General features: G+C 43.6%; 1 protein-coding gene across 2 annotated transcripts; it reads right to left on the minus strand.

The window, feature by feature from the left end:
• Positions 1-303: 303 nt before the first annotated feature.
• Positions 304-13,282, minus strand: sytl1 (synaptotagmin-like 1). Of its 2 annotated transcripts, none has more exons than XM_014178181.2 (15): positions 13,008-13,282; positions 12,397-12,519; positions 11,641-11,789; positions 11,449-11,560; positions 6,344-6,401; positions 6,219-6,252; positions 6,051-6,106; positions 5,823-5,924; positions 3,557-3,723; positions 3,055-3,157; positions 2,733-2,894; positions 2,473-2,551; positions 2,274-2,373; positions 1,897-2,102; positions 304-1,827 (listed from the first exon to the last, which is right to left on the minus strand). In XM_014178181.2, coding segments are annotated over exons 1-15 (1,596 nt in total). In that variant the 5' UTR covers positions 13,010-13,282; the 3' UTR covers positions 304-1,684. The 2 variants fall into 2 exon arrangements, with proteins under 2 accessions (XP_014033656.1, XP_014033655.1); XM_014178180.2 differs by having other exon boundaries at positions 6,344-6,407.
• Between the last annotated feature and the right edge of the window lie 2,586 nt (positions 13,283-15,868).

A 15,868-nucleotide genomic window follows, 5' to 3' on the forward strand; every position in this document is an offset into this window, starting at 1 on the left:
GATATTTTGGCATTATTCGGCATCTTTAGAGTCTGTTAGAGAGAAACGGACATAATCATGTGTATTTACTGTCAGAGCTTTTTTCGCATTTGATAACATTCCCCAGGTCTTCTATGGCTGTATTCCGCAGTGTGGCAGAATGCCATTGCCTCAAAAAACGACAAATACAATTGCGAACCAGTGACACTATGTGGATCCATGTTCTTACTGTCAGTGATTATATGTGAGATGGACACTATTTCGGAAACACAACTAAAATGGTGCGTAATTGAGTCCGATAAATGAGTAGTGTACTCTGTCCACGAGATTACAAAATTGTAGTTTAATCTAGGTATTGATATTTAATTGATCATGTACAATACCATTATTACACAGAAACATTCATAAAGGTTGATTCGTACAGTAAATTGAACTTCACAACAGAGAACCAGAACTGCGTCATAATATATTAGTCAAATACCTGAGTTGGGCTTGAAGTCTAAACGGTGTAGGTGTCAGAATACCCACAAAACCCAAACAGGGAATTGGTTTCAATGGTATTTCCACCATTCATTTTTCCCATAGGGGATTTGAGACACACTTAAAATAAGGGCTGTGTTTCGTGTAGGCTTACCGTGGCATGATGTTTTGATAACCATGTAAATCTCTCCTGGCCAAATTGACTTGTCAATATATTCTACTCAGATACGAAAATGCATATTAGCATAAAAGTAAACATCATGCAAGACTACAAATCCCTACAAGCTCCTGCATTTTATCCCTAGCTGACACCTTTGCTAACAGGTATTGTGCCATTAAAAACTTGCACGAGACAGTTCACAGAATATGTCAATTTAAAGAAATGTAGCCAATTTATTCATTACTACATTTAGCTAACATTTGATAGTTAATCCAGAGATTCTTATCATTGCCTGATTCCGCAGTCTCGTCCAGATCATCATGGCATTTGTAGTGCTTTGTGATAGCCACATTAGCATTTCATTTTTGGGGGGGTAAATTCAAGAAAATATATTGATAAAAGTCACCTTGTCCTAAAGAGATTTAGATGGTTATCAAAACGTTACGCCAGGTTAAATCTACACAAAACACAGCCCTTATTTTAAGTGTTTCTAAAATCCCCTATGGGAAAAAATAAATGGTGGAAAAACGATTGGAACCATTTCCTTGTTAGACAGCTAGGTTATCGCTATTATGACTTATACTGTGGAATAGTCCAAAAAGTACCAACTCCAAGCTAAATTAAGTGCGTCTCAAATACTCTAAATTGTTTACTTGACATATGTATGACACAAGTCTTTAGATTACACATTTTATACAGCAGTTTTAACAGAACATGATTAAGAGTTAATGTCTTTGTTAACTAACACACTGTCATATGCATTTCCTCTCCCTAGTTTCTTCTTTCTAGTTCCTTATTATTGTGCAATGCAATCGTTTGGGCATTTATAAACCACAAGCTAGGCTTGAGGAAGTATAGCTGACCCTATCCTAATTTAAAACAATAGCTCTACACTGCCCTAACTGAAATGTATTTGATTGATCTGGGTCTGTAAAACTAGCCCTACAGGTAGGCTAAAACTATACCCATACGTATCCTACTGTAGGCAACAAAACCCAACACATACTACCAGCAGCACTACCTTTTATATGTACAGATTCTGGTGGGAAGTGTAGTGTGTGTGTGTTATTCTGGGCGGTCAGCCAGGTTAGTTCTGATAGGTAGTGTAGTATCCATCCACTGGTTGGGGTTCAGGATCATGGAGTTCCACACAGATGCTTCTTCCTCTGTTGAATCCATCCAACACACTGCCCCTCCGTAGCTCAGACCTGTAACACACACCTTATTACAATGTCATCTGTGCATACACAGTGTGTATCTATCTGTGTGTATCTCACCTGTCCCACGGCTGAGTCGGACCCCTCCTAGCAGGTGTGTTTTTAACCCTTCACGGTGCCAGACGGTCAGCTCGGCACAGGCCTCTCTCAGGTCAGCAGGCTGGAACCCGTCATACACCATGGTGTGGTTGTAGGTCGGACTGACCGACCGCTTAACCACGCGTGTCTTCTGACCGCTCGACCGGCTGGTGTCCGGCAGCACGTAACTTGGATTAAAGTCAAAGTAGGGTTAAAGAACAGTTATTATACACGTTCCACTATACTGTAAACACAGTCTTATCCCACTAACTCTAGACCCCCGTTCCACAAATCCAGACCTTAAGAACAGCCACACTGCGGGTTTTCTTCCTAGTCCTGACCTCTGAGCTCTAACCCACCTCTTGATGAAGGAGTCGACGGCACCCCCTTTGGTGGAGAGAAGACCCTGCGCTTCCCGCAGCCAGATGTGTAGCTCCCCTGTTAGAGGTAGACCTCCACCTACACAGAATACATTCAGAGTAAGTTCAGACAGAGAGAAGGAGAGAAAGTGAAAGAAAGTGCTGGGTGTGTGTGATGAGCGTAGTGAGCTCAGTTTACCCTCGGACCCTGCTGGGATGAACTTGATAGAGAGCAGGATGTTTCCTCGACTACAGATAGACTCTGGACTACACTGGACCTGAGAGAGAGAGAACAGACAAAGAGGAGAGCGGGAGATTGAAGAGAAGAGAGATTAGGTTAGAAGGGTTACATAAGAGTTCATTGAAATTCTCCGCACCTTCTCTTCTCCTGGCCAGTTAAGACCACATACAATGTAAGACTTACTGCATGGTGTGGTATGTGTGTATACCAGCTCTTACCCGTGGCTGTAGCTGGTACCAGTCAGAGCGTGTGTGTTTCCAGTCCCAGTGAGCCAGCTCAAGCTCCACCTCTCCTAGGAACAGGTTTCTGCCGAGGGGGGCAGCGTGCCACACAGACAGGTTCAGAGTCCTGCCACGCACCTCTGACACACTCATCTTATACTGAAACAAACACAATTCTACTGAGACACAAGTGATTCATATATTCACATGTATCAGACAGGACAGACAGAAGACAGACCGGCAAGTAGACAGAGAGAGGTAACAAACAAGACAGATGCTGAGGAAAAGGAGTCGAGAAAGAGAGTGTGTGTGCTCTCACTTTCAGTGTCTGGTCAAAGACTGGGTTGAGAGTCTTTTTCTTCACTGATGTTTTCTTCTTACTGTGAGATGACTTATCAGGCAGGAGATATGCCTTCACATACCTACAAAACACACACCCACACACACACTTCTTAACACAAAACAAGTGCTTCTCAAAAGGATAGTTTTACATTTACATTTACGTCATTTAGCAGACGCTCTTATCACCTTATGGTATCCAGTGGAACAACCACTTTACAATAGTACATCTATATCCTTTTTTTTGGGGGGGGGGGTTAGAAGGATTAGTATATCCTATCCTAGGTATTCCTTAAAGAGGTGGGGTTTCAGGTGTCTACGGAAGGTGGTGATTGACTCCGTTGTCCTGGCGTCGTGAGGGAGCTTGTTCCACCATTGGGGTGCCAGAGCAGCGAACAGTTTTGACTGGGCTGAGCGGGAACTGTGCTTCCACAGAGGTAGGGGGGCCAGCATCCTTGAAACAGCAACCCTCCTTTACTTACGGGTCGGAGTGGTTTTTGCGTGCAGCGGCCAGGTCTTCACAGCGACACACTCTGATCTGTAGCTCCTCCATCTGAGTGTCATAGTCCAATGAGAACAGGACACGCCCTTTCACCTCCACTGCTCCGAACTCCCCCGAACTGAACAGACTCATCATACTGCCACTCAACTACACACACACACACACACACACACACACACGTTTTGTATGTTAGTACAGTTCAAGTTTGATGTTTATATACAGTTAGGTTGGAGTCTTTAAAACTCGTTTTTCAACCACTCCACAAATTTCTTGTTAACAAACTATAGTTTTGGCAAGTCGGTTAGGACATCTACTTTGTGCATGACGCAAGTAATTTGTCCAACAATTGTTTACAGACAGATTATTTCACTGTATCACAATTCCAGTGGGTCAGAGGTTTACATACACTGAGTTGACTGTGCCTTTAAACAGCTTGGGAAATTCAAAAAAATGATGTCATGGCTTTAGAAGCTTCTGATAGGCTAATTGACATCATTTGAGTAAATTGGAGGTGTACCTGTGGATATATTTCAAGGCCTACCTTCAAACTCAATGTCTCTCTGCTTGACATCATGGCAAAATCAAAAGAAATCAGCCCAGACCTCCACAAGTCTGGTTCATTCTTGGGAGCAATTTACAAATGCCTGAAGGTACCGCGTTCATCTGTACAAACAATAGTACGCAAGTATAAACACCATGGGACCATGCAGCCGTCATACCGCTCAGGAAGGAGACACGTTCTGTCTCCTAGAGATGAACGTACTTTGGTGCGAAAGGTGCAAATCAATCCCAGAACAACAGCAAAGGACCTTGTGAAGATGCTGGAGGAAACCGGTACCAAAGTATCTATATCCATAGTAAAACAAGTCCTATATCGACATAACCTGAAAGGCTGCTCAGCAAGGAAGAAGCCACTGCTCCAAAACTGCCATAAAGTCAGACTACGGTTTGCAACTGCACATGGGGACAAAGATTGTACTTTTTGGAGAAATGTCCTCTGGTCTGATGAAACAAAAATAGAACTGTTTGGTCATAATGACCATCGTTATGTTTGGAGGAAAAAGGGGGAGACTTGCAAGCCAAAGAAAACCATCCGAACCGTGAAGTATGGGAGTGGCAGCATCATGTTGTGGGGGTGCTTTGCTGCAGGAGGGACTGGTGCACTTCATAAAATAGATGGCATCATGAGTGCAGGAAAATGATGTTGCTTCAATATATTCACATCTCAAGACATCAGTCAGGATGTTAAAGCTTGGTCGCAAATGGGTCTTCCAAATGGACAATGACCCCAAGCATACTTCCAAAGTTGTGGCAAAATGGCTTAAGGACAACAAAGCCAAGGTATTGGACCAGTATAAGGGGTTATTGGTTATTGTAGGTATGTCAGGACGTGGCAAGGGGTATTTGTTTTATAGGGTTCGGGGTGTGTGTGTATGTAGAGGGGTGTTGGATTTATGTGTTCCGGGGTTTTTGGTTTATGTTCTTGTTTTGTATTCTAGGGTTTCTATGCTGTGTATTTTTTTGTTGGCCTGGTGTGGCTCTCAATCAGGAACAGCTGTACATCGTTGTTTCAGATTGAGAGTCATACTTAGGGAGCTTATTTTTCCACCTGTCCCTTTGTGGGTAGTTGTTTTTTGCATTGCTGTTTTGGATAGCCTGCGAAACTGTTGTACTGTCGTTTCTTTGTTTATTGTTTTATTTGTGTTCACATAAATAAAATAATGATGAGCACGCAACCCGCTGCGCCTTGGTCTAATCCCTTCGACTACCGTGACAGGAGTGGCCATCACAACGCCCTGACCTCAAATCCCATAGAAAATTTGTGGGCAGAATTGAAAAAGCGTGTGTGAGCAAGGAGACCTAGAAACCTGACTCAGTTACACCAGCTCTGTCAGGAGGAATGGGCCAAAATTCACCCAACTTATTGTGGGAAGCTTGTGGAAGGCTACCCGAAACGTTTGACCCAAGTTAAACAATTTAAAGGCAATGCTACCAAATACTAATTGAGTGTATGTAAACTTCTGACCCACTGGGAATGTGATGAAATAAATAAAAAGCTGAAATAAATCACTCTCTACTATTATTCTGACATTTCACATTCTTAAAATAAAGTGGTGATCCTAACTGACCAAAGACAGGGAATTTTTACGAGGATTAAATGTCAGGAATTGTGAAAAACTGAGTTTAAATGTATTTGGCTAAAGTGTATGTAAACTTCCGACTTCAACTGTATGTGTGTGGCTCACTGTGTAGTTAGACTGTAGACTGCTGACTGAGCTCCCAGGCCTTAGAGGTGTCGGATCAGCATCTGTCACACCACTGGACACCGAGTTTGTGTCCTCTGAGTCCTACACACACACACACACACACACACACACACACACACACACACACAGCATGTTTCTAGAACAGAAAGAGGCAATAGTAGGATAAAACGTTATCCCAAACAAGGAGTGAGTGTCTGTAGACTGTACCTGCAGTGTTCCCTCCCCTGTCTCCTCTCTGTGTACATTTCTCCTGCTGTAATACTCTGGGAGGCGCAGACACAAACACATTAATCAGACAGAATGAGAGAGGGAGAGTGCGGTGGAGGAGGGCGAGAGAAATGAACGGGGAAGAGAGAGACAGGGAGGAATGTGTACCTGAAGATGAGATGCTGTTGCTGTCCTGGAGACTCTGGAAGGAAAGAGAGAGGAGAGAGATTACCTCTCCACAACTAGACAGACAATCCTGCTCCTACACACACACACACACACACACGACTAACCTGTGTGTTTGGGCTCCTGGTTCTGGGCCTGGGTGTAGGTGTGAGATGATTTTGACTCCTGTAACTGAAATTTTAAAACTAAAACAACATACATTAAAACTGTACATACAAGTACTTCTTCAACCATACATACACTTCTTTAAGCATTAAATGTATTTTTGTTTGAATGTCCACACTCAGTTCTACATGTGAATCATATCAGATTTGCACATTCACACTGATGTAGCCTCTCAAATAGCACACAGATGCAATGCTCCTGTTTCTTAAATGTTGGATGGTTGTCATGGTAATGGATGTGGTATGACTCAGAACTGAAAAGATTAGATTCTACGTGCTTTTTTCTGTTTACACATTGGGGAAAAGATCAGATACTGTATGAATCACATATTTCAATACATCAGAATTGATGTGTAAAAACACATAAACACACAAACATACAGTTGAAGTCGGAAGTTTACATACACCTTAGCCAAATACATTTAAACTCAGTTTTTCACAATTCCTGACATTTAATCCTAGTAAAAATTCCCTGTTTTAGGTCAGTTAGGATCACCACTTTATTTTAAGAATGTGAAATGTCAGAATAATAGTAGAGAGAATGATTTATTTCAGCTTTTATTTCTTTCATCACATTCCCAGTGTCTCAGAAGTTTACATACACTCAATTACTATTTGGTAGCATTGCCTTTAATTTGTTTAACTTGGGTCAAACGTTTCGGGTAGCCTTCCACAAGCGTCCCACAATAAATTGGGTGAATTTTGGCCCATTCCTCCTGACAGAGCTGGCATAACTGAGTCAGGTTTGTAGGCCTCCTTGGTCGCAAACGCTTTTTCAGTTCTGCCCACAAACTTTCTATGGGATTGAGGTCAGGGCTTTGTGATGGCCACTCCAATACCTTGACTTTGTGGTCCTTAAGCCATTTTGCCACAACTTTGGAAGTATGCTTGGTGTCATTGTCAATTTAGAAGACCCATTTGCGACCAAGCTTTAACATCCTGACTGATGTCTTGAGATGTTGTTTCAATATATTCACATACATTTCCTGCCTCATGATGCCATCTATTTTGTGAAGTGCACCAGTCCTTCCTGCAGCAAAGAATAGAATGACCTTCTTGATCCTAATCAGTCAGGTTTCAAGACTGGGCATTCAACTGAGACTGCTCTTCTCTGTGTCACGGAGGCTCTCCGCACTGCTAAAGCTAACTCTCTCTCCTCTGCTCTCATCCTTCTAGACCTATCTGCTGCCTTTGATACCGTGAACCATCAGATCCTCCTCTCCACCCTCTCCGAGCTGGGCATCTCCGGCACCGCGCACGCTTGGATTGCGTCCTACCTGACAGGTCGCTCCTACCAGGTGGCGTGGCGAGAATCTGTCTCCGCACCACGTGCTCTCACCACTGGTGTCCCCCAGGGCTCTGTTCTTGGCCCACTCCTATTCTCGCTATACACCAAGTCACTTGGCTCTGTCATATCCTCACATGGTCTCTCATATCATTGCTATGCAGATGACACACAATTAATCTTCTCCTTTCCCCCTTCTGACAACCAGGTGGCGAATCGCATCTCTGCATGTCTGGCAGACATATCAGTGTGGATGACGGATCACCACCTCAAGCTGAACCTCGGCAAGACGGAGCTGCTCTTCCTCCCGGGGCAGGACTGCCCGTTCCATGATCTCGCCATCACGGTTGACAACTCCCTTGTGTCCTCCACCCAGAGTGCTAAGAGCCTTGGCGTGACCCTGGACAACACCCTGTCGTTCTCCACCAACATCAAGGCGGTGACCCGATCCTGTAGGTTCATGCTCTACAACATTCGCAGAGTACGACCCTGCCTCACACAGGAAGCGGCGCAGGTCCTAATCCAGGCACTTGTCATCTCCCGTCTGGATTATTGCAACTCGCTGTTGGCTGGGCTCCCTGCCTGTGCCATTAAACCCCTACAACTCATCCAGAACGCCGCAGCCCGTCTGGTGTTCAACCTTCCCAAGTTCTCTCACGTCACCCCGCTCCTCCGCTCTCTCCACTGGCTTCCAGTCAAAGCTCGCATCCGCTACAAGACCATGGTGCTTGCCTACGGAGCTGTGAGGGGAACGGCACCTCCGTACCTTCAGGCTGTGATCAGGCCCTACACCCAAACAAGGGCACTCCGTTCATCCACCTCTGGCCTGCTCGCCTCCCTACCTCTGAGGAAGCACAGTTCCCGCTCAGCCCAGTCAAAACTGTTCGCTGCTCTGGCACCCCAATGGTGGAACAAGCTCCCTCACGACGCCAGGACAGCGGAGTCAATCACCACCTTCCGGAGACACCTGAAACCCCACCTCTTCAAGGAATACCTGGGATAGGATAAAGTAATCCTTCTAACCCCCCCTTAAAAGATTTAGATGCACTATTGTAAAGTGGTTGTTCCACTGGATATTATAGGTGAATGCACCAATTTGTAAGTCGCTCTGGATAAGAGCGTCTGCTAAATGACTAAAATGTAAAATGTAAATGCAAAGCACCCCCACAACATGATGCTGCCACTCCCGTGTTTCACGGTTGGGATGTTCTTTGGCTTGCAAGCCTCCCCGTTTTTCCTCCAAACATAACAATGTTCATTATGGCCAAACAGTTCTATTTTTGTTTCATCAGACCAGAGGACATTTCTCCAAAAAGTACGATCTTTGTCCCCATGTGTTGTTGCAAACCGTAGTCTGACTTTTTTATGGCGGTTTTGGAGCAGTGGCTTCTTCCTTGGTGAGTGGCCATTCAGGTTATGTCGATATATAAGACTCGTTTTACTGTGGCTATAGATAATTTTGTACCTGTTTCCTACAGCATCTTCACAAGGTCCTTTGCTGTTGTTCTGGGATTGATTTGCACTTTTCGCACCAAAGTATGTTCATCTCTAGGAGACAGAACACATCTCCTTCCTGAGCGGTATGACGGGTGCGTGGTCCCATGGTGTTTATACTTGCGTACTATTGTTTGTACAGATGAACGTGGTACCTTCAGGTGTTTGGAAATTGCTCCCAAGGATGAACCAGACTTGTGGAGGTCTATAATGTTTTTTCTGAGGTCTTGGCTGATTTCTTTTGATTTTCCCATGATGTCAAGTAAAGAGGCACTGAGTTTGAAGGTAAACCTTGAAATACATCCACAGGTACACCTCCAATTGATTCAAATGATGTCAATTAGCCCATAAGAAGCTTCTAATGCCATGACATCATTTTCTGGAATTTTCCAAACTGTTGAAAGGCACAGTCAACTTAGTGCATGTAAACTTCTGATCCACTGGAATTGTGATACAATTAAGTGAAATATTCTGTCTTTAAACAATTGTTGGAAAAATTACTTGCATCATGCACAAAGTAGATGTCCTAACCGACTTGCCAAAACTATAGTTTGTTAACAAGAAATTTGTGGAGTGGTTGAAAAACGAGTTTTAATGACTCCAACCTAAGTGTACAGTGAGGAAAAAAGTATTTGATCCCCTGCTGATTTTGTACGTTTGCCCACTGACAAAGTAATGATCAGTCTATAATTTTAATGGTAGGTTTATTTGAACAGTGAGACAGAATAACAACAAAAAAGTCCAGAAAAACGCATGTCAAAAATGTTATAAATTAATTTGCATTTTAATGAGGGAAAAAAGTATTTGACCCCCTCTCAATCAGAAAGATTTCTGGCTCCCAGGTGTCTTTTATACAGGTAACGAGCTGAGATTAGGAGCACACTCTTAAAGGGAGTGCTCCTGATCTCAGCTTGTTACCTGTATAAAAGACACCTGTCCACAGAAGCAATCAATCAGATTCCAAACTCTCCACCATGGCCAAGACCAAAGGGCTCTCCAAGGATGTCAGGGACAAGATTGTAGACCTACACAAGGCTACAAGACCATCGCCAAGCAGCTTGGAGAGAAGGTGACAACAGTTGGTGCGATTATTCGCAAATGGAAGAAACACAAAACAACTGTCAATCTCCCTCGGCCTGGGGCTCCATGCAAGATCTCACCTCGTGGAGTTGCAATGATCATGAGAACGGTGAGGAATCAGACCAGAACTACACGGGAGGATCTTGTCAATGATCTCAAGGCAGCTGGGACCATAGTCACCAAGAAAACAATTGGTAACACACTACACCGTGAAGGACTGAAATCCTGCAGCACCCCCAAGGTCCCCTTGCTCAAGAATACATATACATGCCCGTCTGAAGTTTGCCAATGAACATCTGGATGATTCAGAGGACAACTGGGTGAAAGTGTTGTGGTCAGATGAGACCAAAATGGACCTCTTTGGCATCAACTCAACTCGCCGTGTTTGGAGGAGGAGGAATGCTGCCTATGACCCCAAGAACACCATCCCAACCGTCAAACATGGAGGTGGAAACATTATGCTTTGGGGGTGTTTTTCTGCTAAGGTGACAGGACAACTTCACCGCATCAAAGGGACGATGGACGGGGCCATGTACCGTCAAATCTTGGGTGAGAACCTCCTTCCCTCAGCCAGGGCATTGAAAATGGGTCGTGGATGGGTATTCCACCATGACAATGACCCAAAACACACGGCCAAGGCAACAAAGGAGTGGCTCAAGAAGAAGCACATTAAAGTCCTGGAGTGGCCTAGCCAGTCTCCAAACCTTAATCCCATAGAAAATCTGTGGAGGGAACTGAAGGTTCGAGTTGCCAAACGTCAGCCTCGAAACCTTAATGACTTGGAGAAGATCTGCAGAGAGGAGTGGGACAAAATCCCTCCTGAGAAGTGTGCAAACCTGGTGGCCAACTACAAGAAACATCTGACCTCTGTGATTTCCAACAAGGGTTTTGCCACCAAGACACTAAGTCATGTTTTGCAGAGGGGTCAAATACTTATTTCCCTCATTAAAATGCCAATCAATTTATAACATTTTTGACATGCGTTTTTCTGGATTTTTGTTGTTGTTATTCTGTCTCTCACTGTTCAAATAAACCTACCATTACAATTATAGACTGATCATTGCTTTGTCAGTGGGCAAACGTATAAAATCAGCAGGGGATCAAATACTTTTTTCCCCTCACTGCATGTAAACTTCAACTGTACATATAACAGCACAATCCAACCCCTTTTTATTATAAATGCCTTTACCTCCGCTTGTCATCCTCGTCTTTCTTGTCATTTATCTGAGAAGTTGGGTCTTTGTTGTTCGTGGGAGGAGCATCTTCTGTCTGCCCGTTAAACACCCCACTCAGAGGCAAATCTGTCAATCAATAAATTAATCAATCTATACCAGATGTCCTGCTTCTTGGTTATTATTGGTGTGTGTGTGTGTAGTCTGACCTGTTCTTGGCTTCCTGCGTCGTATAGAGGCCTGTACGATGTCAACGCTGTTCTTCGCGTCTCGGTGGCGTTTGCTTCTCTCCTCATTAAACCACGCCCCCGACAGTGACCTCAAACGCACTGGGTCTGCCTCTTTCTGCTGCAGGGCCCTGAAGGTTAAACATCATGTTCACTATATTTAAGCAATAAGGCCCAAGGGGGTGTGGTATATGGCCAATATACCACGGCTAAGGGCTGTTCTTAAGCCCGACGCAACGTGGAGTGCCTGGATAAATCCTTTAGCCGTGGTTATTGCTATTATAAACTGGTTACCAACATAATTAGAGCAGTAAAAATAATTGTTTTCTCATACCCGTGGTATATGGTCTGAAACACCACAGTTGTCAGCCAAACAGCATTCAGGGCTCGAACCACCCAGTTTATTATAATATCATTTATAATACCGCTTATTAATGAGGGTTACTTGCAATGACAGATTCGGTTGTTTTCACAACCAAACTTAGTTGAATGCACTGACTGAGTCAGCTTAGAGAAATGGGTCTGATAAATGACTAAAATGTAAAATAAAACAATGTTTAGTTATATGAATCAAGTGCTGGGTAAAAAAAAAGCTTGCACCCACACTGGCCCTCTGTGGATAACATTAACAGCCCCTGGGTTTGACAGACCTCTATATTTGGAAAAACGTCACTCAATCAATCAGTCAACTTGATGCCCATAAGGGACCTAAAGGGTTAAATAATAATCACCTCTCACCTTAAACGACCTTCATCACGGGAACGCAGCTCAGAGTCCCTTAGCAACACTTCCAAGATGGAAGACTGCTCTGCCTCTGACAGGTGACTCAGGTCCAACAACTCCCCTTCTCCCTCCATCACCCTGAGAGCGAGAGAACATTGTAAAGTACAGTACTACTAGTATGACAGAATGCCTGACAGGGATCGGTTTACTACGTTTATCAGTTGGCACTTCCTCCTAAAATGAGGCTATTGTAGAATCTCTATAGTGTGTTTGTACTGTATGGTCTGACAGCATGTAAACTGGTCTCACCTGGGCGATTAGTGCATGCGCTCAGAGCTTCCGTGTGTTTTTTTATTTTTTATTTTGCAATCAGGATACAAAGCGCAACATCCGCGGCGCGCGAGCTTTCCACAGTACAACACTTCCCCAACAGCCCGTTTTAACTTGTTAGTAAAAAGTATGTTAGGCACCTGTGACCTCGGTACACACCTTCTAAAAGCAAACATGCAGAATACACATAAAACAAACACTGCGAGAGAAGGCTACCTGTCCCAACTTGCTCTGAAACTGGTAAAAAGTTTGAAAAACAGGCTGGGGAAAAAATACAAATAACCGTTTATACTTACATCAATGATGTCCAGTGTTGGTGGATATTTTTTCTCCAGGAGAAGTTTTGGTGTCTGAAAAGTCCAAGCGGTGTGGTGGAACTTGGCGAGGTTGACGCGACACGGTAGACTGCTGAATAAACGCGAACACGCCTTCTCTTTCAGGCAGGATGCAAAACACGAACTGGAGCTAAAAAAAGAAATAGCATCAGATAAACCTGTAGGCTATTAGAGTGTTATACGAAGTTTACAACATATTTATATAATGGGATGTTGTAGACACGTAGCCTATACATATGCTTACGCGCATCTTGCTCTTTATTTACGCGAAATCGGCGTAGGCGTAATAATAATCAATAATCGGATCCGACAGGAGCAGTTTGTGTGAGCCGGTTAATTTGCTAAGTTTCATTTGCATAAGAAAAACACAACGTCTCAACTGTGGTGGTCACAACAGCCCAGAACTCTATTCATAATGTTTGAATAAACATAGTAAACGTTTCATTCGTTGCGGAAAGGAGAGGGGAATTGAAGAGGGTGGTAGAGACAAAGCTGATGTGGCTTGCTGTGTGTATATTTTTTGGTACATCATGATAAGTGTTATCAGACAGTATCGTGATGTGTTTGATAAAAAGGTGTGTGTGAAAGAGAAAGAGAGAAATAGTTGTTTTTGATAGAGGTTAGAACATTTCCTTCAGGGATATCTGGCCATATGGCTAGGTGGGGTACTTTACAGTAGCTGCCCAACCTTTTAAACACACATAGGTAAGCCTACACAGTCTCAAACACACAGAGAAATCCATACACTTACACAGTCTCACACAAACACAGCTACACCAGTACAGAACAGTGTGTACTGACAGTCTGTGTGGTTCAGAGAGAGTGTGTTTCAGAATGAGAGGGAGAGAGACTGTGTGTGTGTGTGTGTGTGTGTGTGTGTGTGTGTGTGTGTGTGTGTGTGTGTGTGTGTGTGTGTGTGTGTGTGTGTGTGACTCCAGCACTAAGCCTTTTGTCCGTGTGTGTATTTGTATGTGTGATTTTGAGAGAGAGAGAGAGAGAGAGAGAGTCCAGCATTCAGTCCTTTGTCAGTAGAACTGGAGGACAGCCAGTTTGTTTGTAGGATTTCAGTTCACTGAGTTGGGAGGTTTTAGAACCAATCAGTCCAGAAATTACATTCTGTCTGAACAACCCAAAACAGCCCCAACCAGCCATCTAATCAACCAACCAGCCAATCAGCCAGCCAGCCAACCAACCACCCACTGATCAACCAACCAGTCAACCAACCAATAGCACCAGGACTGGGTCATGTTCAGGGGGCACTAAATGGGATAAAGTGTTTTGAAATGGAATGAAACAGGGAGGTACCAACTGGACTTTCTTTTGTCCAACTGAACCTGGCAACTGTTCCCCGATCCAGGCTCTGTTCCCTCTACTATCCTCATGTTGAGGCACCCAGACACACCCAGCTCTGCTAGCCTAATGTTGAGGAACCCAGACACACCCAGCTCAATGTCACTTCATATCCGTATCATCACATCTAAACACACACACACACACTCCTTTTTAACTCACTCTCTCCCTCTGTATTTCTCTCTCACACACACACACACTCACATAAACACCTATTATTTTGCATGATCTTTATTTTCATAAACAACACAACAACAGAACAGATCCCAGATCCCTCCCTCCTGAACGCAGTTCAAGCCAAACCAGTTCAACAACACAAATGAACGAACATGTTTAAACACAATTGAAAAACAATACACATTTACATAACTACAACCCTCTAAGACACTACTATTTGCCAACTGTAAATTCAGAAGGCATTTAGGCCAACTGACAGGAAACAGGGAATACAAACACACACATGGGCACACACACACACACAAATAGGAGTTACACAACATAATGGACGGTCAGTCAAACAAACAAAATGACCGACAGGTGCACATCTGGGACACACAAACAAGTATAACACACACACTGGAGTATGGCAGATTGACGTCATACACAGCATAGTGACAGCATGGTGAGTCACAGCTCCCCCTCATCCCTCCCTCCTTCATCTTTCACTGTCCTCCTCTTCTCTCTCTCCTCTCCTCTAGGCTGGCTGCTCTCTGTGGAGGGAGAGAGAGAGATTATTGTTCAGCCTATTATATTACTTCAGCTCTCTAGATGTCACTGTGGAGCAAACACACACACACACACACACACTCTCTCTCTCTCTCAATTTTTGAATTTCAATTTAAGGGCTTTATTGGTATGGGGAAAATATGTTAACATTGCCAAAGCAAGTGAAGTAGATAATAAACAAAAGTGAAATGAACAATACAAATTAACAGTAAACATTACATTGCCATTTCAAATCAAATCAAATTTTATTTGTCACATACACATGATTAGCAGGTGTTAATGCAAGTGTAGCGAAATGCTTGTGCTTCTAGTTCCGACCATGCAGTAATATCTAACAAGTAATCTAACAATTTCACAATAACTACCTTATACACACAAGTGTAAAGGAATGAATAAGAATATGTACATAAAAATATATGGATGAGCGATGGCCGAACAGCATAGGCAAGATGCAGTAGATGGTATAGAGTACAGTATATACATATGAGATGAGTAATGTAGGGTATGTAAACATTATATAAAGTGGCTAGTGATACATTTATTACATCCAATTTTGTATTATTAAAGTGGCTAGAGATTTGATTCAGTATGTTGGCAGCAGCCACTCAGTGTTAGTGATGGCTGTTTAACAGTCTGATGGCCTTGAGATAGAAGCTGTTTTTCAGTCTCTCGGTCCCAGCTTTGATGCACCTGTACTGACCTCGCCTTCTGGAAGATAACGGGGTGAACAGGCAGTGGCTCGGGTG

This window comes from Salmo salar, chromosome ssa27, assembly GCF_905237065.1.
Source record: "Salmo salar chromosome ssa27, Ssal_v3.1, whole genome shotgun sequence".
Classification (NCBI taxonomy): Eukaryota; Metazoa; Chordata; class Actinopteri; order Salmoniformes; family Salmonidae; genus Salmo; species Salmo salar.

Coding starts and splice junctions, on each gene's coding strand:
- sytl1 (XM_014178180.2), bottom strand. Junction 5,925..6,050: donor CAGGGGAGGGAACACTGCAG/GTACAGTCTACA, acceptor GTGTGTGTGTAG/GACTCAGAGGACACAAACTC. Junction 3,158..3,556: donor CGCAAAAACCACTCCGACCC/GTAAGTAAAGGA, acceptor TGTGTTTTGTAG/GTATGTGAAGGCATATCTCC.